At 41.8% G+C, this 24,335-nt stretch overlaps 3 protein-coding genes across 7 annotated transcripts in view; 1 reads left to right on the forward strand and 2 right to left on the reverse strand.

Moving 5' to 3' along the window:
- The window catches only part of LOC111670286 (sodium/hydrogen exchanger 2-like), a 12,349-nt gene extending 4,714 nt beyond the window's left edge, over nt 1–7,635 (reverse strand). Inside the window, exons 1-12 of the mRNA XM_087179531.1 lie at nt 7,089–7,635; nt 6,589–6,914; nt 5,920–6,057; nt 4,609–4,859; nt 3,450–3,667; nt 3,159–3,358; nt 2,847–2,936; nt 2,673–2,743; nt 2,301–2,468; nt 1,739–1,844; nt 316–432; nt 139–226 (exon numbers count right to left, since the gene is read on the reverse strand). Of these exons, the coding sequence (XP_087035657.1) occupies nt 139–226; nt 316–432; nt 1,739–1,844; nt 2,301–2,468; nt 2,673–2,743; nt 2,847–2,936; nt 3,159–3,358; nt 3,450–3,667; nt 4,609–4,859; nt 5,920–6,057; nt 6,589–6,914; nt 7,089–7,383 (2,068 nt within the window). The 5' untranslated portion in view covers nt 7,384–7,635. The remainder of the gene's footprint in view (nt 1–138; nt 227–315; nt 433–1,738; nt 1,845–2,300; nt 2,469–2,672; nt 2,744–2,846; nt 2,937–3,158; nt 3,359–3,449; nt 3,668–4,608; nt 4,860–5,919; nt 6,058–6,588; nt 6,915–7,088) is intronic.
- A 1,525-nt stretch (nt 7,636–9,160) lies between these two features.
- Nucleotides 9,161–22,731, forward strand: LOC111670325 (kinesin heavy chain-like). The gene is made up of 27 exons (XM_087179497.1): nt 9,161–9,520; nt 9,766–9,920; nt 11,754–11,841; nt 12,264–12,337; nt 12,979–13,083; nt 13,432–13,480; nt 13,578–13,633; nt 13,821–13,908; nt 14,073–14,197; nt 14,305–14,409; nt 14,492–14,640; nt 15,523–15,671; nt 16,544–16,725; nt 17,458–17,526; nt 17,609–17,815; nt 17,913–18,065; nt 18,145–18,342; nt 18,530–18,647; nt 18,761–18,831; nt 18,904–19,013; nt 19,092–19,193; nt 19,276–19,336; nt 20,321–20,392; nt 20,487–20,591; nt 20,774–20,990; nt 21,078–21,175; nt 21,252–22,731. Exons 2-26 carry the CDS (start codon nt 9,795–9,797, stop codon nt 21,155–21,157), a joined length of 2,859 nt encoding a protein of 952 aa, XP_087035623.1. The 5' UTR covers nt 9,161–9,520; nt 9,766–9,794; the 3' UTR covers nt 21,158–21,175; nt 21,252–22,731.
- Nucleotides 16,867–24,335, reverse strand: part of LOC111670324 (plakophilin-4-like) — a 52,717-nt gene continuing 45,248 nt past the window's right edge. For 4 of the 5 annotated variants that reach the window (XR_015438505.1, XR_015438508.1, XR_015438507.1 and 1 more), the window contains 4 exons: nt 23,298–24,318; nt 21,057–22,693; nt 20,712–20,869; nt 16,867–20,371 (listed from right to left, as the gene is read on the reverse strand). Coding sequence is in view for 1 of the 5 variants with exons in the window: in XM_087179496.1 (XP_087035622.1) it covers nt 24,061–24,318 (258 nt within the window). In the remaining 4 variants the exon portion in view is untranslated. Of the gene's footprint in view, nt 20,372–20,711; nt 20,870–21,056; nt 22,694–22,776; nt 24,319–24,335 lie in introns of those variants that run through there. The other variant, XM_087179496.1, reaches the window with a different exon arrangement.

Consider the following 24,335-nt stretch of genomic DNA (forward strand, 5'->3'; position numbering starts at 1 on the left):
GGACTGGAGACGAGCTGAGAGACGATCCAACTCACTACCACCTAATATAACACCAGGATTTGATTATAGTTCAACCAGAAGTCATCTTTTATGTGATTTATTCATCTAGTGAGACAAATCAAACTTCTACGAACTCACCGAAACTTCGTCTTCTGAGGGCAGACTCCAGATCTCCACCGGCCTGCAGGGAGTAGTACCTCTGAGACTTGGGGATGTTTAGTGCTGGCTGGAAGAGGAGGAAGACTGAAGGTCAGGCAGGGTGGGGGGTAAAAAAGGTGGCAACATATTTTTAATGTCCGCCAAATAAAAACCCACCATCTCACGGAGACTTCCAGGACGGAGACTGCGTCTGATGCTCGCGTGGCGGCGGATCAGAATCTCCCTGGTTCGGCTTTCGTCGGGCAGACTGTACTTGTTGGTGTACGCCATCGTCTGGAGAACATTGTGAGATATTTGGAGAGAATTGAACAATTGAGCTTCACTGCTGCTTTTGAAACCACCAAAATAATGAATTAATCCTATTAACAAGCCTGATATATCTTTTTCCTCTGAGCCGTACAGCTCCATTGTTTCCAAAAGCTATTAACAACACATCAGTGAGTCACACTGTTACTCTGGGTGACATGTTCTTTCATCACCATGAACACACACACTGTAGTTTATTTTGACTCCGTCCCACACACACACACTGTCCTGCTTCTGGAAATACTCACTAGAGCACCAAATGTGTATCAATCCACAGCTGAAAGTAGTCCCCAACTAATTCACTATTTACCCCTGTTATTGGAACATTTTCTGAAACTACAGTGTCCGGCTGTTTTAGGAAATTAAAAAGCATTTTTTAAAGATGAAACTTTATATTTATGACCCATTTTTAAAAATGTGTATCTTTACTATGAGGCTGAGGGCCACAGACAGAGTAGAGAAGTCAGAAAGTACCAAGAGACGGATCAAACACATCGTTGATTTTGGTCTTTTCATGAGATTTGTTGACAATCACAAAAATATAGAATAATGTAAGTCCTATAAGTTTGGGAAAAGTTCAGATGATTTTTTGCAGAAAAAAATAGTGTTTAATAGAAGCCATAGTAAAAATAATGTTCTCAATGTTCACAAAGTTCAAACTGCAAAAATATTTTTCAAATAAATTATTGAATCTGCTAATGACTCTTACAACCTCACTTTAACTGCTCTTTTATCTTAAATCTAACACAAATTAACTTTCAATATTATTGAAATTATTTTTTTTTACTAATTTTAACCCTGGTGTTATGGTTCTGTAAATTTGATTAGTTAAAATTTTTCCACTGTCAAAATGTTTTATTCCATTTGATTGCTCAAAGGCTTTATAATTATTTTTCAACCTAAGGCGTATTAGCTCATTAAATTTATCACTACTGCTGTCACTTGATGTCTTGGTCAGAAATGACCATGTAAGGTCAGACTGCCGGTGAGAAGCGTTACACACACTAACACACACATGCAGTTTCAGGTAAAAGATGTCTGAAGAGGAAAATTTCCCAGAGGAGAAAAAGTGTTGAACCTGTAGTCGTGAAGGTTGAAAAGAAGTTGTTGAAATGGTGTTAAATTAAACTTAATTTTAGTTTTAGACCATTTAAAAGCAAACTGCCCATTTTTGGACAGAGGCAAATGACACAAACACAGCCTAAGTGTTAAAATACTGTGTGGAATATAAAATATATTCGATATTTCTCTGCAGTTGTGGCAGTGACGTTACCTTTTGTCGGATCTTGTACATGTTATTTGACAGGATGTCGTGCATTTTCCTCACGTCAGCAGCCAGGAACTTCTTCTTCGGTCGAGATGCCTCCTTCATCTCATCACTGATTGCAGGCGGGAGCAATGAGCAGTGAATTAGACACTTACGAAGTATAATGCTTTATTATTACTATTGACATTAATGGACTTAGGAGTTAGTATGGAAAACGGCATCATCAGCTGGAGCCAAATTAGATTTAGTATCAAAGTTTTGTGCATTTAGCTGATGCACTCAACTCAAGCAGATCCAGTTTCTGTTGTCTTACTTAAAGACTTTGCCTGTGTATCAACACAGAAGCTGATTTAATGCGACAACGTTTGGGATGCCAGGTTGTGAAGCTATTAGGTTGCAGAGTATCTGAGTGAAAAACATTTATTCAAGACTCACTAACATTTAAAACTATTGACTTTATGGAGGAAACCCCATCTATATGCAGAGTTTTTGTTAATTTTCCACTTAATGAGAAACTAAGTCTTTTATTAATAAATAAGGCTGAAACCGTTCAATCTGTTCAACTTACTGCAGAGAGACAATAGATGGCGCTGCACTGAGGTCTGCCACAGGTGTGTCCAGTATTTCAATGGCGTTCTGCAGTTCCAGTTTCTTATACAGAGACACAATACTGGACTCAGCCCTGTTGTCTCGAAGCAGGATACGCCTCAAAACACGATCGTTGAACTTCTTAAACCTGACGCACAAACAAACGAATAAAGATTATTAGCATATCAAGCTTTGTGTTCTCTATCTTGATCTAAATTCATGAGCAAATGAGTGTAAATCTGCAGGAAGAGACCCACTGGTTCACATTAGAGGAGCAGAGATGGCACGAAACATAAGAACGTATTATAATTTCAATCGAATCACGTTAATATAGATAATCAGATAATCCTACTTGTCTTTCCAGTAGTAGTGACTCCACTGGCCACACAGGTCCTCAATACCACAGACAACATGCTCCATCACCTGGACAAAATACAGTCAAACACAGGGATGTAAAAAAAAAAAAAAAAAAAGGGTTGAAATCAGTGAAGAACAGAAAACTAAATCTGTTGCAGCTGATACTTACCCTGGTGTGGATCTCTACATTGATGGTGTTCAGGTCTTTGTTGGTCCTCCTGATGTTTAAATACTCTACGATGGGACGGATGCTGATGCCCTGGAAAGAAGAACATTTAAAAACAAAAAAGAGAAATTCATTCATTTATATTCATTTATATTTATATATATCATATATGCGATTGTAATTGGTGGTAGGTATGACTTTCAAGAACGGTAGAGGGTTTCATTCGATAGAAAATATTTAAATACATATATAAAAAGGCCTTTTAAATTCTCCACACAATATACAACAGGAAGTACAGGGTGACAAATGGCCCACCTGTATGAAAACAGTGAATATAATCATTGCGATCGAAGCCGTGACAAACAGATTCTTTCTGTTGATGTTATCGGGCAAGGTGAAGACCAGGGCGAAGCAGATTGCCCCTCGTAGGCCTCCGTAGGCGAGTCCAAACTGGTCCTTGAAATTGAACTGGATGGTACGGAACGGGTTGATGATCTGTGTCAACACCAGAATTCCTGTAGGAAAGAAAAAAGACTTAAGATTGATAAACTCGGGAAACTGCAGAAGAGCTTTGTTATGATCTCCCCGATAAACTGATTCTCTCACCCAGTCCTCTCCAGATGAAGGCAAAGAGCAGCGTAAACAGGATGTAGGCCCAGTTCCACTCGTGTTCGGTCGTTATAGTAACAACACCCAGGAAGAAGAAGATGAGGGTTTCGGAGACGGTTGCCAGCATCTTCACCACATGGCGAATGGTGGTGCAGGATCTCTGAGACACATTCTCCTCCACGTAGTACTTCATGGTGATAGCACATGTGATAATGCTGCAGGGAGGGAAAAGACAACAAATGTGTGACTGAGCTTTTGCAATGGACAGGTTTGTATTTAACCCTGCACATAAACCCAAGTAGTAGCCCTCCTACAGACGCCTCCTCCTGTGGCAGTTAGCAGGTAAGGGCTGAGGTTAATTCATCATTGTCCATCAGTCCAGCTGCACAACATTTATACCCATGTATCTTCAAATTTAGCTACTTAGAGTTGTTTCAAAATGTTTCTTAATGAGTCGAGTATCTTCCATCACCTCTTACACTGAATAAACTATTTAAAAAACCTGATGATGATGCATATGTTAGGCGATGCTATCATTTGAATACTTGACACATGCATCCGTTGCCTGATGTCATGTCAAACAAAACTCTCCCTCCCTTTGTGTCATGTCCACAGAGGGTGGAAAACGTGGAGGAGCAAGTTTGTGCAAGTTGTATAAATACCAGGCCTTAGACAAACATGTTTAGAGTCTGGAGGGTAAAGATTCACATCTAAGAGCAGCTGTTGCCCACATTCAGTTCTATAGCCATCACAAAAAGCCAGGGAACATTGCCCTTATAGTTTGTGTATGTATGCACAGATATACTGTAACTTTCTTAATGCAGACGGAGCAGGGTTATCTACTATTCTTTGGTAAACTCCATATTTCCAAGCCTAAAGGAAAGGAAGCAATAAAGCACATTTCAGTGGCATTTAGAGAATCTGTGCAGGTATTCTCAGCGCTGCAACCTCTGTAAACTCCTATATTCCAAATATTAAAAAATGTAGCAACTGCAACACATTTTTATTCGTAATCCTGATATATTTGTATTTTGTATTTGAAACCAGCAACCCTCTGCTCATTAAACCTGCAGCATTTCTATAACTTCTAACTCTCCAAACACTTGTGTTTTCTCATTCAGCTGTGTGGACCGATCTGGGTTTGGCCTTCACTTACGCCAGGACGCTGGAGATGGCAAACAGCTCGGCCACCAGGTACGCCAGGTAGCTGTACATGAAGACGAAGAGGGGCTCGATCTGACGGACGTTGTGGGTGAAACGTGTGGTGAACGCTGCCACGAATCCAAACAGAAGGCCAAAGAGGATACCGCCGGCCGCCACCACGAAGAACCGGGCAGCTCCAAGGAACACGTCAGTGGATTCAACAATGGGCAGGTCTGCTAAGAAGGAAAACATGCTGTACAGTACCTGAGGAGAGCGAGACACAAAGACAGGACACCTGAGATCAGATTAAAAATAAGACCACATCCAGAACAAGGCTGGATGTAGGGTGTATTTTTTACTCTTAACACCAACACAGACAGTAAACGGCAGATTGCAGGTAGCTGCTGTCAAGCAAGTCAAACAGCTAAAACACTGATGAATCTCCTCTGATACAGCTATTGTTAAAACTGTTCAACTTATTTTTGTGTCAGGCTGATGATCATGTGTCAACCTGACTTGGGTTGTTCAACTGGTAAAACTGACATATTCTAAGCACATTTGTCCTTTGGAGAAAATTTGCAACTGAAGCCAATTAGTGGCAGGAAGTGAAACTTTCAAGCGAAACTCAGCCAAAGCAAAGGCGGGTTGACATTCCCATTTAACAATGGGGAACTGGACAAACTAGACTGAGGGCAAAACTGCAGGGGCACAGAGATCTAGTCTGTGTCATCCCTCCAGGCATGGCAAGCTTTTTCACAAATGCACAGTGGTGAGAAATTTGTAATTTACTCATGTAATGGCGCATTCTGGGCATTAGCTGCTGGTACTAGCTGCCAACATTTATACAGCATTAATGATCATGTCACAAGAAACTTTTTGCCTCTTTCCCACCACAAAAAGATCAAACCTCAGCGGGGGGTTGTTTTAGAGGTTTTCAACCCAATCTGAACACATTGTTTAGATTCAGTGTGACTTATAATTTGACAGGACATCATTATTTCTGATGTGCCACGTGTATAAAATCTATAAACCCACTTAAAAAGCATGGAAAAATGCACTTTGTAACTCCACAACTTGCCTGAGAGTCATCACATTTTGAAGTTTTCTTCAGTATGAAGATAATCCAGTGACAGTTCTCTATACATCCATCAGTATGTTGCAGACTGGAATAGGCAATAGCTAGTCTGGCATATTTTTAATGGTTCTCATTTGCCAAACTGTGAGCAAATACAGGCAGAGAAACTTGCCTGAAATTGCAGCCCAATAAATCAAATCCCTCAGCAATAAGCCGTGTTTATTATAAGGTAGGCTGTACTGTACGCACCACAGTGACAGCATCATTGAAGAGTCCCTCTCCAAATATGACTATGTAAATCTGCTCGTTGACTCCGATGTCCTCAAACACATTCAGAGCAGCCACTGGGTCCACAGCCGAGATGATGGAGGCAAACAGCAAGTTCTCCTGAAAAGTGAAGTGAGTTAAAAAACAAATAAAGTTCTTCTGTTTGGTTTGGGCACCGATTTACACTCAATCCACCACTTCACATTTAGAGAAAGTCCTCTATTATTTAAGAAAACAATCCCACCATTACATACATTTACAGTAGTATGCCCAGTTGTCATTGAATAGTGGATGTTTACATTTTGATTTAAGGACTTTTTGTCCATATTAGCTCCAAAGCTGGGGTGCAATGTTCAGGTTTTACCTTTGCCCACAGACATGAGATGGTTAGTTGCAAGGTAGATATTGTTTTGTTTTTTACAGTCTTCCTTCAAAATATTCCAGACTATATAATAGCAAAGTAAAAGTTCAACTTTATAGTAAAATATCAAAACCACATGTGTAAATATCACATTCAGTGCATTACAAGATACACATTGATGTCACCTTTGACCTTTCAATCAACAGAAATCACTTTCCTACTCTGTCACACTTTTAACCTATGATTAACCTGATACACACCACCCTGTCGTCCCTGTGACTTTCACCGACCTGCAGGTTGATATCTTGAACTCCAAACGCCTCAAACTGGCAGATGGCGAACAGAGAAAGCCCGATGCCAATACTGTTCCACAGAGTTCCCACCACGGCGTACCACAGCACCGTGCCAACGTTTTCGAAGAACGGCCTTGTGGGCATGAAGTAGCCGCTGTCGAGAACGATGGGTGGGAGCATGTAGAGGAAGAAGACATTGGAGCTGAGCACAGCCGGGGGCTCCTCTTTAACTGAGTGCATGATGCCGCCGACGATGAGGCCGATGGTAATCAGGAGGCAGGATTCTGGGATCCAGATGGTGATTTTGTGGTAAATGTGGAAACCTGGAGAGAAGACAATGAAAAGACTGGACTCTGGTCTCATGTGCTAATCTCTTACTGCAAAATGAAGGCTGCTGCCACCCATAGTAATGTTTGTGCAATTATTCTGGTTGCAAATCCTGATACAAACTCTGTGCACAAATGTAAAACTAGACATGGTGGTTCATCCAAACATACCAATTTTGGCAAAGGAGGCCAACAGTATCCATAATGTAAACTCAAAGGGGACTTGTATCCGAGGGTAGTCCATAGTAAACACAGGGAGGCTGGCCCTCTCCTCTTCGGGGAAGGCCTGTGGTTCATTGTTTTGATCTTGGAAAGGTTTGACAGTGGGGAGGTCGGTTGTCGATAAAGGTTTTGATTTCTGAAGCTCACATTTTCCAGCCAAGCAGCAGAGCAAGAGGAGCAGAAACATGCAAAAAACTCCTCTTTGAGTCCTGACTTCAGGTAAAACCGAGGTCCCCATTTCCATCGGTGAACACAGATCTCAAGTATTTCCAATGTGAGTAACAAAACACTCAAAATATGAGCTCCATAACATTGAAAAAATGTCTGTTGTCCACCTTCAACAGGCTGTAGTAGATAAAAACTCTACATCATTTTTACTCCAGTCCATGTCCACATTAAATGTAAGTGGAAAAAATGCCATAAGGAAGAATCCTTTTGATAAAAGACAAGAAACAGAAACTTCCTTCTACAGTCTTAACAGGCTTTGGTTTGAGGTGCAACACAATTCTGGTTTTGCTGAAGTGTTGCTGAACCTGCTTGTCACCTGTGCCATGCCTACTGGGTGGAGCCCCTGAGGACTCCAAACTGACATGAAAACAAAACAGCTTGACAGTGTTGTTGCCACATTGCCAGAAGTTATTTCCACCTGTTGCTGTAGTTCAGTAAAAATCTTCAAATTAACCATGACAACCACAGGCACAGGTTCAAGGGTGTGACTTGGGTTGGGTGTACAAAGTTGAAGCTGCAGGTTTGAATCCCAGACTGAATATAAAAAAGTTTGAATACGTTTGTTGAAACCTGCAATACCAATCATTTCCACAAGATGACAGTAGAAGACAACTCTACGTTGCAACAGTGAGTTTATCTGAGGAATGGCTGAGTAAGTTCAAGGTGAATCACATGTGTAACTATAAGCATTATCAATAGTATTATCATTGTCTCTCTCTGAATAGATTAGGTAAGTCATAGATGAGTTAATGAATTCATACTTTCATGTAGTATGTATGCAGTAGTATGTAGTATTGGAGCTAAAAGTTGGCTAGTCATTATCGTTGGTCACTGGTGCATTAATGTGTAAAAAGCTTTTTAATGCTGATGACATTGGTGGCGGTGCACTTATTCTCTATAATGTATTGAACTGAATGAACTTATTGTATGTTTTCCGTGTAAAATCTTAATCAAATAACTAGTACCAGCCAGATAAAAGTAACTGGTGTGGTAAAAAGTATTGTGGCGAGCTCACGTGGAAGAAGGTAAACTGAGACAGATTTCTGTTTTGTACAACTCCTGTGTCCCTTACACCGCACGACTACAGGAGGTGCTATTTACTAACATCAGACTCAACCACTCTATACATGAATACTGGCCAGAGGTAATTAAACACACCAGGAAACTCAGTCGTGGTGGCTACACTGATAATTAAAGTTAACATCAAACTTAACACTATGCAAAGCCATATAACCTGGAAACTCACATAACACAATCAAACATGCACACAACATCACTAAAACATGGCTTTCATTGCAAACATTAACAGTCCCATGAGCCTTTGCGCTAACCAGCTCAAACTGTTCCAATCAGAGTGAACACTCCCCCCTCTGATCGCTACAGTATAATATATGAGTACAGTACTTAAGCAAATGTACTTACTTTTATATTGACAGAAAAAAGTGGTGTTAGTCGCTTTTATTCGCTGAAGATACGTTATTTTTTATTTAACTAACTTTGCAGAGATGAAATTATGTCGAGGAATAACATCTGAATTAAATCATGTATGGTCGTCAGAAGATGATGAAGGGAGTCATGAATCACAGTGAGTGATGCATTCATGTGCTCATCAGCTGGCAAAGGTTAGCAAATTGTATCCACTCATGCTGCTGGTTTCTTAAGAAGATGATGCAGGTTTTTGTACACTGTGTAATGACAACAAAGGCATTGAATTGAATTGTGTGCGCGTTCACAAACAGCTCGGTGATGGTGGTGGTGCTGATGCAGGAGCGGAAGCGCGCCGCGGCATCGTGCCGGGAGCGCGCTTCTTTTGCAAGTCAGGACGATGCGGCTGACTCTGCGCATCCTTTCCGGGCTCTCCCTCTGCAAACCGGGCAGCAAACCCTGACTGTGCCCTGCCGTTAAGGAGCACAAATACAACTCAGTCCGCTGTCCACGCGATTGTTGAGTGTCACCGCCGCACAGGGAGGGAGGCCTTGTACAGTGGTGTGTTAGCTCCTCGCAGCGCTGCAGTTGATCCGGTTTGGCCATGGCGCAGCTGAGGAAGCCCGGAGACAGTCGGCTGGGATGAAGGGCGCGTTGCACGTCGGAGGTTTCTAAACTCTCACGCGGTGCGGGTTCCCGTAAACCCTACGTTTTACCATCGGGAAACGGTTTGTTTGCTAATAATGATCTGAGACCCTGTTTTAGTAAATTGTGAACTCTCAGTTGACCCGGGACGCAGGGACAATTCTCAAGGCCCCGCTGAAGGTCCCTGAACCTCACTTTAGGCACCACCCTGCGTGAGACAGACTGATCCTCGCCTCTTTTCAAGCCTGTTTGTTTGTGTGTGTGTGTGTGTGTGTGTGTGTGTTTGCTTGTTTGTTTGTGTGTGTACCCGCATTATTTGGAGAGGCAGTGTAAACAGTGCCAGCAGCAGCAGCAGCCATGGTGGATGCAGCGGAGTGCGGGGTGAGAGTGATGTGCCGCTTCAGGCCTCTGAACGAGGCCGAGATCAACAGAGGAGACAAATACATCCCCAAATTCAAAGACGACGACACCGTGGTTATAACGGTGAGTGTGCCTCTCACTGATGTTGTGATGATGATGATGATGATGATGATGGTGGTGGTAGTGATTTGTGTGTAAACACTGCAGTGTGCTGGGGGAAGAAAGTCTCCTGGAGCCCTGCAGGCAGGCTGGGGATGCCAAGTGCGCAATATGCCTGTGATGCTTTAGAAGAATATTATAGTATTATACCAATTATATCATATATCACAGCGATATAGTGTGTGAAGGTTCTCCACATAAACTCTAAACTGTAGCAATTTGTAGTGCTCTTGTGTCAGCTCAAACTTCAAAGCTGCCTCTATGTACTGTATTTGATGCAAATGTACTTTTTAAAACAGCCAAATGCCTCATGTCAAAACATGTTCTACTGAAAATAGAGCATGACAGACTGTTACTAATAATATTTCATCAACGTATTCAAACAATAAGAACCTCAGGCTGTGTTGTCTTTGGACTCACTGCAGCAGTGGGCACAAACACTGACTCATTGTCGACACAACTGGGACTATTCTAGTACTCAACAGACTCATAGCTCCTTGCTGCAGCATTTAAATCTATAATTCAAATAGTTTAATCATATAAAACTGATATTTTATGTGTTTGCATCCAAATCTTATTTATCAAAGAGCGAAATTGTTGTGTTTAAGTGGAACAGGAGATACACAGATCATAAAGGATTTTAGTGATTCTATGCTGTGATGCATTAAAAAAAAAACAGTTTTGAAAATAGAACTTTAAATGTAACCACACAAACAAAATCAAACATGTGGGAAACAGAGAAAACAATCTTTTTCTACAGCCTTTTTAAGCAGTCATGGCTTCAGTTCAAAGCTTTATAGCTATATTAAAACTGATCCACAGAGTTTTGCTGCAGAGGAAAACGCTTTGATTTTTCTCAATCACAAATGCCGTAATAATTTGGAGGAGTCAAAGGTCACACTGACTCACCATTATAAAAGTGCTGATTCAGGAGGCCACAGGAAGTTAGGGAGGGTTACATCAATACTGTGCTTAACCACAGTGTGAAACCATACACATAATAATAATAATAATACATTTTATTTAAAGGCGCCTTTCTTGGCACTCAAGGACACATACATATTATATACTCCTGAGAGGCCTGAGATTTGGTTTTGGTTTGTTTGTTTTCTACTCCATGGAATTCCAGGTGGGTGAAGACAACATAGACAATTTCATATTTGGGTCAGAAGGTTTAGATGATTTATTGCAAAGTCATTTTAATCTCCAACCTCAAATATCAGAAGTTAAAACAAGAGGACAGAAAACACTCCATTGGTTATTGCTTGAATCTTATGGAGTGTTATTTCTCTAAATGCCCAGCCTGAAAACTGTGTTTTCTGCCCCTGTAGAGCCTATAAGTTTGTTGTTTGTCTTGTACCTGCTCTGCCAGGACAAACTGCGCGTCACCGCCTTGTGCCATCAATCACACCGCAGAAACACATTACTGAGGCCGTGCGCTCTGATACTGTCGGTGTCAGTGGTTTCTCTGCTTCGTTTTGGGTGTTCAGAGAGAGCGAGAGCACTGCTGCTGCTTCCAAGTGCTGAGAGCTGCTTTTCACAGCAGCGATGCTTCCACCCCTGAGACAAAGAGTCTGTAGTTGGACATGGGCAGGGGGAGTGATGGATGGCCAGACTGACAGATCCTGGAAGTTATTGGAGTGTTTGCAGCTCAGGATTCTGTGCACAGTGGTGGAATATTAACTAAAATACATTAATATTTATATGCAACCATTTGCCATGCTGTTGTCAGTTGTATTGTGATCCACTGTCATCTCCCTGTTGTTATTAATGTGTATGTCTGTTGGTCTGAAACAGGGTAAACCCTACGTTTTCGACCGCGTGCTGCCTCCAAACACGGCACAGGAACAAGTGTACGACCAGTGTGCCAAACAGATAGTTAAAGGTACGGTATGAAGGTTTAAACCTGCTGGAGGGAGATGGAGGAATCGTTGTTATGTAACGTTAATCTACTGTATATCAGCACACAGACTTAATCTGTCCTCCATCTTTTATCCTCAACTCTCTTTTTATTCTTATTTTATAATGGAGCTGTAGAAATGGCATTTTACACTGACTATAAGCACTTGGCATTAGTTGTATCAGTCATAGTCACTTTAAAAAAATCCATACATGTTTAGTTTATGTTATTTACTATGTTTCTGATCTTAAATGATCATTTCTACATGAAGCTCTTTGTGTAGCCATGTTGAAAAGAAGATGTTTTATTAGTAGCAGCTGTGTTAAAGTAAAAATAGCAGTAACAGAAGTAATAGCATTACCAATATGTGTGTAATTTTCCATATTTATGTTTCTGTGTCATTGCAGATGTGCTGGGCGGCTACAACGGGACCATCTTTGCCTACGGACAGACGTCCTCGGGGAAGACACACACCATGGAGGTGAGAAACTCATCTGGTCCAGTACAGTATTTCAAAAACACAGAAGTCAGTTATCAGAAATATCTCAAGCCAGATGTTAAGATGACTGATATAGAAGCCCTCAATTCCTCCACTTTTTGTATATTTACTGTCAATCAATCAACCATTCGATCAATCCTAGAGTACAGCGCAGCAGTGACTTTTATTTAAGCTTCTGTCTCCAGTCAGAAGATTATAGCACAGCAGCCATTGTGTAACAGACTTACCCCAAACACTAAATCCATACAAGGTCTTACAGGAAGGAATCAAACAGGAATCAAAAGCCTGATATCAGAGATTGTCCTGTACCAGGAGGGTTTGATTCCTGCCAACAGCAAAGCCTTTCAGCAAGGCACTGACGTCCAAATTCACTGTGTCTGTGGAGAAATTTACAGATAACGTAGAAAAAATTGAGTTTTGGCACCGACTGACTCTCAGAGGAGATCAGCATCATGAGTGCAAATTACTTCAGCTCGTAGACTAATCCACCGAGACAGCAGCCGAAAGCCTCTGTTTAATTCTCTGATGTGATCTGTGATGAAGAACCTTCACTTCACTGTCAGTTTGGTTGTTTGGAAACGTACATTTTGTATTAAAACGTCAATCTCCACCGTTGTGCTCAGGGCAAACTGCACGACCCCCAGCTGATGGGAATCATCCCTCGCATCGCCCACGACATCTTTGACCACATCTACTCCATGGACGAGAACCTGGAGTTTCACATCAAGGTAGACAAATATGTTTGTCACAGCACAAACTTATCAATTCTCATAAGCTCAGAATGAAAGTTAAGGCTAAAAAAATAATTATGTAATGATGAGAGTCCCAGTTGTGGCTCACACACGGCTATTGAATTTGCATTGAAGGTGATTTATCCACCAAACTATTACTGTCTCAGACATAAAATATGATCTAACAACATATCTAGATATAATATATGTAACATATTTAAATATCTAAATCACATACTTCACAAGAAACCAGTCCTAGTGCAAAGATTCAGATAGCTGATGTTGTAAAATAATTATTTGGGCTTCAAGGTGTGGAGTAAGATACTGATGTGTTTCTCTGTGCAGGTCTCCTATTTTGAAATCTACTTGGACAAGATCAGAGACCTGCTGGATGGTGAGTGTGCAACATTTAAGACAAATTTAGGTGACATTTAGTGCGAATATTTTGCATTATAAATTTTATTAAAAGTCATTCTTTGGTTTATTTTAAGTGTCGAAGACGAACCTCTCTGTGCATGAAGACAAAAACAGAGTGCCCTACGTCAAGGTTGGTGAACATGAGATAAGACAATACACCAAGACTCTCTTCCTGACACCTAATGAAAAGCTTAAATGTTTGCTTTGGGATAAAAATAAAGTAGTGACTCTACATTTGCTACCTTTTGTAGCAGAAAGAGCAATGATATCTCACTTGTTTTGTTCTCTCTCTCTCTCTCTCTCTCTCTCTCTCTCAGGGTTGTACTGAGCGTTTTGTGTCCAGTCCAGAGGAGGTGATGGATGTTATTGATGAGGGCAAAGCCAATCGGCATGTGGCAGTGACCAGTACGTATCCCTGCATCTGTATTTTAACATAATTTTAATGTTTTTATCTCCATTTTCATCCACACTAGCAGCTTAGCTCCATGGATGGCAACAAATATTGGATGGAGCAGCTGCTAGCAGTTGCTGTAGACCATCTGTAATAATGTTTTTAAATCATTTTCTAGACATGAATGAGCACAGTTCTCGCAGCCACAGCATCTTCCTCATCAACATCAAGCAGGAAAACATTGAGACGGAGAAGAAGCTGTCAGGGAAGCTCTACCTGGTCGACCTGGCTGGCAGTGAGAAGGTCAGTCTCACTGCCAGAGTTAATGTTTCGTGAAAGGTGCTTACTGTTGTTGAGTTTTACGAAGTAAAAATGTTGTTATAAAAGCTGTACATTGTCTGTTTGAACAGGTCAGTAAGACGGGAGCTGAGGGAGCAGTGCTGGATGAGGCGAAGAACATCAACAAATCTCTGTCTGCGCTGGGAAACGTCATCTCAGCACTGGCCGAAGGAACAGTAAGTTCATCATCATTCTGTCTCCACATATTTTAAGAAACGTGGCACCAAGCAACGCTTAATGATAAATTTGATTTTTCAGAAAACCCACGTGCCATACAGAGACAGCAAGATGACTCGAATCCTGCAGGACTCCCTGGGAGGAAACTGTCGCACCACCATCATCATCTGCTGCTCGCCATCCATCTACAACGAAGCCGAGACAAAGTCCACGCTCATGTTTGGACAGAGGTACATGTGACACCTAACATTCAGTGCCTCAGCCCTGACCAGCTGATGGGTGGCGTATTGAATAAAGTGTGTGTGTGTGTGTGTGTGTGTGTGTGTGTGTGTGTGTGTGAGAGAGAGAGTGATGGTCCTCATCTGACGTCAGAGCTAGAAGCCAGATGGCTCTGAGTTTCTCGCTGTGCATCCTGGTTTATTCCTATCGTTTCTTCATCTCTGTTGTTCATTCAGACAGTGACACTGACAGAGATGATGGCAGTGGATGCAAGATAAAATGAGATAGTGTGTGACCACTGTCTACACAGTGTCTAAGTTCAAACTGTTTATGTAATAAAGCATTCAGCAGCAGCAGTGACGGGAACTGACTGATGAGCCATCTGCCTGAGAGACGGAGAGGAAATGAGGGCTTCAGTTTGAAATGAGATTTCCATCATTAGAGGAAAGATCTGGATGGCTGGACTTCCTCTGACAGAGAGCAACATGTCAGCCTCACACAATACACTCTGCATTACCCAGTGAACATGTTTAGATTATATTCATTATATTCTCCTAATAAATACAGTTAACAATAAAAAAGAATGAGGAATCTTTATTTAACATGTGTGATATTGGCACCATGAAAAACACTTGATTTGGGGCTTCATAGCCAAGACTTTGGCCTTTAATACAGAATTTATATAATTTAAATCCACCCTCACAAGTGTTTCACTCAGTTTAGCTCTGCAGTACAACAACGGAAGGAAGGAGATGTCAGTGAGATACAGAGGAGAGGATTAATCAGGGCAGTTAATTAAAACAGTGTGTGTACGTATGTGCGTGCGTGGTGCTTGAGTAATCTGTTGACTTAAACAACAAACTTAACTCCGCTCTGTGTCCGTGACTGTTTAGAGCCAAGACCATCAAGAACACAGTGTGTGTGAACCTGGAGCTGACGGCCGAGGAGTGGAAGAAGAAATATGAGAAGGAGAAGGAAAAGAACAAGAGCCTGAAAGGCATCATCCAGAAGCTGGAGGCCGAGCTCAACCGCTGGAGGAACGGTGAGATAAAAAACAGGGCGAACTGGTAAACCACACACACAGACGCAGGGGAGAAAGAGTGAGCTGTTAGCCACCGTACAAACTGGTCTTATTCTGGGGTTGGTGCCCAAGCACTGCCGTGTCTGGTTACCAGGTTGCAGGTGTGTTTACAGTTGTGTTGTGTTTACATCACTGCTGATCAGAGCCCGTTGTACCTTTTCCTTCTACCGACAAAAGCTGGATGTTTGCGAGAGTTGTTCGATTATATTCAAACACTCTGTCTGTTGTCTCTCCTCTGAGCAGTATCTCCTGCACAGCATCTCTCTGCCTTTTTTCCATCTCTGTTGCATGGTAACCACTGAAGCCCCGCCTCTCTGTCGCTCTCTCCCTTTTCCTCTTTGCCCTTAATGTGTTTCCATACCTCTCTCTGGCTGTTGTTTTTTATTTTGTAATTCCCTTGAGGATGCTGATAACGCTCCTTAGCAACAAATTAGCTCAGCTGCAGCCTCTGAAGCCTACGCTCTTTATAAATGAAAATGTAGTGACAGGGAGGTACACATACACGCATGCACGCGCGTGCACGTAATGCTGATGCAGTGTTTCTGACATGAGTCAGCTGCTGGCTTCACGCCGAGCCATTTATTGGGAGCTGCACATCCCCTTCTCAGTCTGTCCTCTTCTCCATCTTTTCATTTGCTGTTGGCGCTCATCACTATTGAAGCAAACCTCAATAAAAAAATAAATAAAAAAAAAAATCAATAATCATCGTAAGTTCTTTATCTGCTGAAGTCACACTGCTGCTAACAGGCTGTGCACACGCTGTTAGTTTTGTTTTAAGACAATATGATGATATGATTTTACTGGATGAGTAAATGAACACATGTAACCTACAGGGGAGAACGTTCCTGAGGAGGAACAGCTGAGCTCTAAAGACCAGAAGAACGTTGAGCCGTACGACAACACTCCCATCATTGACAACCTGCTGCCAGCCGGAGGAGGCGTCTCAGTTTCTGGCGAGGAGGGGAGCAAGTACGAGGAGGACATCACCAACCTGTACAAGCAGCTGGATGACAAAGTGAGACTCCTCACCCTTCTCCACATTTCTCTGAAATCACTATGGTTATTGAAGATTGTGGGTTAATGAAATGTAATGCTAGGACCACTTTATCCACTAACGCAACTCCGGTCAGAAAGTGAAGGCAGACACAGGGAACAGTTCTTGCTTTTTGATCTTTATTTAGGTTTAGATGATTGGTAGCACAGCATATTGAATGATCCAGTGACACGTGAATTTAACTGAGAATGGTTTCCTGCAAACAGAATAAAACAGAAATAATATTTAACAGATTAGATTTAAATACTGAAGACACCAGGCTTTATACTGAACAAAATAGCTACTAGAATAGCTTAATTAGCATCTCACATACACACACGTAACACATGTAACACGGCTAATTAGCTCAACCGAGAGTGAGTCAATAACAGAACAGAGTCAAGGCAACATAACAGAACCTACATATAAAGTTATCTCATATAAACAAATGGTTTTTCAAGCTATTAATAACTTTCATCGAACGCATTCTCTGTACACAAGGGAAACCCGTTGGTTACTATGGTAACCCATGTACACTAACTCCCGAATGTTAGTAACCAATGCACCTGGGCTGACCAAAAGGATGCCTGAATAAAATTAACAACATATAACCCTAGTGTGACAAATTAACAGGGGGCTCATAACTGGAAACAGTTGGGAAATAACAACAATGGATAAAGGTTTAATTTACTCTTATTGAATATATTTTTACAGGATGATGAGATCAACCAACACAGTCAGCTGGCTGAGAAACTCAAGGAGCAGATGTTGGATCAGGAAGAGGTTTGTCCCTTCTGTTTTATCAAACCGTAAGAACTCATTTTGTTGGATATTAATGTTTCCTGTCCTTTATGCATGCTCTCAGCTGCTGGCATCAACGCGGCGCGACTACGAGAAGATCCAGGAAGAGCTCTGCCGGCTGCAGACGGAGAACGAGCTGGCTAAGGAGGAGGTGAAGGAGGTGCTGCAGGCCTTGGAGGAGCTGGCTGTCAACTACGACCGGAAGAGCCTGGAGGTGGAGGAGCGAGAGCAGACCAACCTGCAGCTGACGGAGGAGCTGACCCACAAGACGGTGGGTCAGCTTTGTGTTAAATGTGTGCTCTATATATTTCACAATGTTTTCAATGCATTATGTCAATGAGTTGTCCCCGTGTGTCTGTTGTGGACAGGTGTTGCTCTCGGCGGTGCAGAGGGAGCTGAGTCAGCTGCAGGAGCTAAATGGCCTGCAGAGGAAGAGAGCCTCTGAAGTCCTCAATCAGCTGCTGCGAGATCTCAGCGACATTGGCGCCATCATCGGCACCAGTGACGTCAAGACTGCTGCGGTGAGGATGAGCACACACACACTTAAATACAGCACATCATATCCCACACGCACACCCTAACCTGTTCCTCCACCCTCAGTCTTCAGAGACGAAGGGGAACGGCTCGGCGGTGGAGGAGGAGTTCACCGTCGCTCGCCTCTACATCAGCAAGATGAAGTCCGAGGTGAAGTCACTGGTCAACCGCAGCAAGCAGCTTGAGAGCGCTCAGGCCGACGCCCACCGGAAGATCCAGGCCAATGAAAAGGAGCTGGCGTCCTGTCAGCTACTCATCTCCCAGGTAACTGTCACCGTGGGCCATAGTTATAATCACTATAACTATATCATCATCATCCATCATCATAACAACTCACTAGTCATAGTTATGATAAATAAAAATTGGGTCAGCTATGCAGGTATTTTCAAACTTCAGTGCCCCATGACTGAAAAAGGCGTTGTGGCGTTTATATTGTCTCCTCTGTGCACAGCACCAGGCCAAGATCAAGTCTCTGACCGACTACATGCAGAACATGGAGCAGAAGAAGAGGCAGCTGGAGGAGAATCAGGATGCTCTGACTGAGGAGCTCGCAAAACTGCAGGCTCAGGGTCAGCACACATCCAGGGTCAAATCCACTTAGTTTTACTTTGTTAGATAGATCTTAAATTCATGCCACATCACAAACAGTACAAACTAAATTGTTGTCTTTGGTGTTTCTTAGAGAAAAGACACGAGATGTCGGGGCTGGAGAAGGAGGACATCAGCAGACTGGATGGGGGCGAGGAGATCAAGGTGAACTAAAAGGACTGTCACTATTCACAGCAGGAAATTATTGTGTCTAATGTTTTTTTGTTGTCACTCCAGAAAACACTGGAGGAGCAGCTGGAGAACCACAGGGAGACTCATCAGAAGCAGCTCAGCCGCCTCAGAGATGAGATTGAAGACAAACAGAGGATGCTGGATGAACTGACAGAGTGAGGAAACATCAATAATACCCAAATAATTGATACATATACAATGTCAAAATGTTTTATTTTCGGTTTGTCTCACAGTCTGAACCAGGGTTTGTTACTGGAGCAGGAGAGACTCATGTCAGACTATGAGAAACTGAAGGCTGAGGAGCAGGAGAAGGATACAAAGCTGCAGAAACTCATGTAGGTTCCAGTTGACATTTGGATGGCACTCAGCTTAATATGTTTTGTCAATGTTATTATAGTACATCTGTTTTCTGTCCAGGCTGCTGAATGAAGAGAGGGAACAGGCCAGAGAAGACCTGAAGGGGCTGGAGGAAACAGTGGTGAGTCTAACAACTTGTATTCTACTACTATTGCCATAAAAATGTTGTAGTATAGGATTTCATAAAATGTCATAGTATATAAGAGTATTAGAATGCCTGGGTATAGTAAGGCATAAAAATGTCATAGTATGAGAGCAGAGCAATTTTGAAGTCCAACACCCAATGCACCCTATATAGCGCAGATATAGCAGTCAAAGGTCTGACCAAATGGTTCAGGCCGTTAGAGGGAAGTTTGGGAACGCGGAGAATTTGAGTTTGATGGTGATGGAGGAGACTAAATAACTTTTACTCCAATCCGGGTTCCCCCTTCTATAAATCAAATTGGATTCACCCACCTCCTGTTTGACAGTCTGACCTTTCACCTTGGCTTTGCGGTAGCAAGGATGGGAGCACATGCTACAAACATTTAGGTAACTTCAATTAAATATCATTACAGAAGAATGCAAATACATGACACCAAATGCCTTTGTGTAGCTCTTTCATAACTTGGAAGTCATGTCAAATTAAGTTAGTAGTCTCAAATTGACATTGAATTCACAGCTAAGCTAACTTAGCATGCTTTTCCCCACATGGGCTAACTGGTTCAAGCTTCTCTGTTGACTTTCAAACATCTTAACTCATATCATTGATAAGAAATGTAGGAAAAGTCAAAACTGTAAACAAAGGGCGAGAGGGGAAGACAGCTTACAGTGTTTTAGTGAGGAATTTTACACTATGTTTCTGTTTGTGTGCACTTTGCCTCCATATTTGGTCAAGACATTTTCTCTAACTGTCAAGACCAAAAAACCCCCTTCAAAGTTAGGAATTTGCAGCTGTGAAACCAGACAAGGCAGTGTCTAAAACACTATAACATTTGTTTTTAACTTTCCTGGCACTGGCAATGTGGTGGATTTTTGTAAGAAAAAGAATTATTACCTTTAGGGAGGCTTGAACTGTATCAGTTGTGTCTCAACCATAATAAATGATTTCTTTCTTCTTCCTCAGGCCAAAGAGCTGCAGACTCTGCACAACCTCCGTAAACTCTTCATTCAGGACCTAACCACACGGGTTAAAAAAGTATGTCACCTGTTTTTTTTTTTGTTTTTTTTTTTTTAGTGTTAAGTATTAGTTTCTCTCAAAATCACAGTTTAACACTGTCTATTTCTTCTAGAGTGCAGAACTGGACTGTGAGGAGGGACTTGGCAATGTTGCCCAGAAACAGAAGATCTCCTTCCTGGAGAATAACTTGGAACAGCTGACCAAGGTCCACAAGCAGGTAAAGTTACATGAACATAAAACTGTCTGAATAGTATTCCCTCCAGCCAGTGATGAAAGTAGATGATGAAAGATGAAGTACCTAGTTTCTTCACTTGCACTAATAGTTCTGGTCTATTACCTGCAGTAGATCAGGATTGTTGTAATTGTAGTTCAGTAATGTAAATGTACTTCTCTTTTCAGCTGGTTCGAGACAACGCAGACCTTCGCTGCGAACTGCCCAAGCTGGAGAAGCGTCTGCGTGCCACGGCCGGGCGAGTCAAAGCCCTGGAGAATGCCCTGAAGGAGGCCAAGGAGAATGCAATGAGGGACCGCAAGCGCTACCAGCAGGAGGTTGACCGCATCAAAGAGGCCGTGCGGGCAAAGAACATGGCCAGGAGGGGGTACTCTGCTCAGATTGGTGAGATTAGTTTTTTCACATTTGCAGTAGGAAAAAAAAAACTGACAACTGACAGTGTGGAGTTACCATTTGTTCTTTGTGTCTCAGCAAAGCCCATCCGTCCAGGCCATCATCCATCACTGTCATCCCCTATCAGTACCTGCATCAGAGCCGGAGTCACCCACTAAAAACCACAAGTTAACCCAGTGAGTTCTTAAAATGGCATTTCAAATTTCTGAATGCCTGTAAAAGGTTTAATATTTAGATATTTTCTTCCTGCAGACAGACCATAAACAACTCAAAGCATGCCTTCCACCTGGAACCACAAGCACCACCCATCCTGCTGGAGCACCAGTGGGAGACCATCACAACAGACTGTCATCGCTCGGAGAATCCAAACATAGTGCATATACCGATATGAGATTTGCTAAATGTAGATCAGAGGCCTCATTTATAAGGTGTTGTGTTTATGTCCTAAATTACGCTCCAGATTATAGATCGTTTCATTTGTATTCGTAATTATGCAACAGAATAAAGTGTAACATTTATAAATGAGGCCCTGAGTTACGACATGAATAAGTTTGCAACTACAGTTTGTACGGCTTAGAGAGCCAGGCAGAGCAGATTTATAATTTAATCTTAAACCAGCATTTAAATGAAGGAGTTTGACATTCTTATTCGCTTTCTTGCCAAGAGAGAGGTGGTTAACAGTCAAAAAAACAGAGCTCATTAAATTGCAAGTGGGATTGGCTCACCTCAGGGGAGGCAAAAATCTTAAGAAAAGTTCTGGCCTTTAATTTTTTAAGGTTAAGTATTTGAGTTTCAGAATCTTGTATGTTGAAATTATTCTAAGATATGGAAAAAGTTTGTGGCTGACTGTATCGCACTGCAGGGACACTGACCAGCCAATCAGATGTTCCTTGGACTGAGAACAGTACAACAGTCTGGAGAAGGCTTTAAATCTTCTTAAATTCTTTTCCATAACATTTCAGGATGTTGTAATGATGTAAAGTTCCCGATCATTCAGCATCCTTAAAAACAAAGAGATGAAGTGAGAATAATGCAACAGAAACACTAAAGCAGACAAACTTAATGATCATCCTATTGATTGGCTCTCACTCTGCCACACCTCGTGCCTTTAGAAACACCTGGACCACCAGAATGAAAGACTTGTGCTGGTTTACCTTTTGTTCAGCAAAAGGTAAATTAAATTACCAGAAATGAGGCTACAAGGTTTTGTAGAAAAACTTCCAATTAAAAGCAAAAGATTGTAATCAGTCTTTACCCTCTAATCAAAGATATATTAGTCTGTGCTGCCAGCTGAGCATGTTTTTGAATGTATATATCTCGGTGGATGTGTCCTCTAATTTTAATCGGCCAAGAACGTAAATAGACTGGGAAGCTTTTGAGGTAACAGAGCTTCAGGCTTCAGATCAGTTGCTTTCGTTGCCCGAGAATGAGCCCCATTATCAGCTTCTTTATTTGACGTTTAATCGTTCAATTGTGGTTGTTTTGAGCGAGCCGGGCAGCTGCAGTCACGCTGAATAAATGAATGTAACTGCATGAACTAGAGCTTGTGTTAAAGGCATGCTCAGGGAGGACAAACTGAGGCAATTGTATACACAATGCATTTACCTCATCCCGATGTACATTTTAAGTTTGCAGAATGTTTTTTTAGTTCCCTTCGTTTCTTTTGGCTGTGGCATCATGTCTCTGAATAATACCTGCAACAGATAATAAAGATATATCTATTTAACTTTCATTTTTGTCTTTATTTTTGACAAAAAGATGAAAGACAACTTTCAGATATCTTCATGATATAATCTTTAATCCCTATACATATATTCCCTCTGTAACATTGCACATTATCAGTTTTGGACAGAACAGACAGATGGGGTATTTTGGTCAGGTCACAATTAAATTAATAAAAATAATCAAATAATAGAAAAATCTTCTTCACACAATCACATATAAAGTTCTACATATTGAATACAACAATGTAACAGGACAGTTAAACCATTGTATCTGTACAAATAGATTTTCACATGTTTTTGTCACATATTTCACATACTTTATGATATACTGCACTTTTGGCCAAACATTACAGAAAACCCAAGGTTTACTGATGTAACCTTGGTTCTCTGAGTCTTTAAAGGTTCCAGAGAGTGAGTTTCTCTTCCAAACCTTGGTCAAATAATATTTAGAAATAATTTTTAGAGAGACTTTTATCCTGTTTGGTGCAAAGAATTACTGGTAAATAGTATTTGGCCCAGGTGTGGTCTTATTTTCTTTTTTTTTTTTCTTTTTTTTTTTTTCCAGGATCCTTACCTTCAATAATTTCTTTTTCTCTCGCATTCAAGATGATGCTGGCGAACAATATTTATGTTACAAAGCCAACACACTGCACACTTTAACTGCAGAGAAAAATGAAACCAGTTGACGTTAACAAACACTCTGGTAAACAGCAAAGTTAGGGCTGGGTTTTTTCAAAAAGCATCTTTTGACTGAGCCCATCTTTGTGCTGTGTGCATTTACAACGGAAAAGATGCTCAGTCCATGTCCATAATAATGCAGATAAAACCTGGTGTCTTTATACGTTTTTAAATTTCCAATCTTTTTTTTTTTCCAATAGAAAAATGTCTGAAGATCTCATCTAAAGTCAAAAGGTAAATGGACTTACTTTCTCGCCTCTTATCTGAACTTCTGGTAAGGATGCCCCTGATGGCGACCTCTGTCCGATCGTTCACATCGGTAACATTGTTAGGCCACCTGGCAGTCATGTGAGAGTCATTAGAGTCATAACTTTCTTTTAGTGTGGAATAAAGGCCCAAAATAAAGGAATAGTTCATATTTATCTACATTATTGAGCACATGTTCTGACTTAGGCAAAAGCCGCAGGTAGAAAACCAAGCCCTGGTCCTTCAGTACAGTTTCAACACAGATGCACACATATTCACATGCATCCTCAACCTTTCACGCGACCATACGGCTCACCCACGTGCACTCCCCACACACCGACACCCCACACACCAACACCCACGGAAAACAGCCAAAACGGCGAAGCTCAACCTACGCACTGTCTGTTTTGTATCTACACCCAGGAGTCAGGGGAGCCGGTAAACTTGTTCGCCCTGTTTGAAGGCCTCCGTGTGGTGGAGTAGAAGTCCACATAGTTGGTGTTGGCTTTGAACTGGAGCGACTGGCTGGCGTAGCCATCGGGGGAGGACGGGGTCAGGTGGACCGGTTCGTCCTCGTACTGCTCCTCTCCATAGCCTTGTGGGGACGACAGGTACATTCTGTAGCTGTTGTAGTTCTTCCTGTCAGGTTCGTCGTAGAATGGCTCTGGATGCTGGGGGAGGAACAAAC

Source organism: Seriola lalandi, unplaced genomic scaffold, assembly GCF_002814215.2.
Source record: "Seriola lalandi dorsalis isolate HSWRI2012SDOR001 ecotype SW California unplaced genomic scaffold, Sedor1 jcf7180002054850, whole genome shotgun sequence".
Classification (NCBI taxonomy): domain Eukaryota; kingdom Metazoa; phylum Chordata; class Actinopteri; order Carangiformes; family Carangidae; genus Seriola; species Seriola lalandi.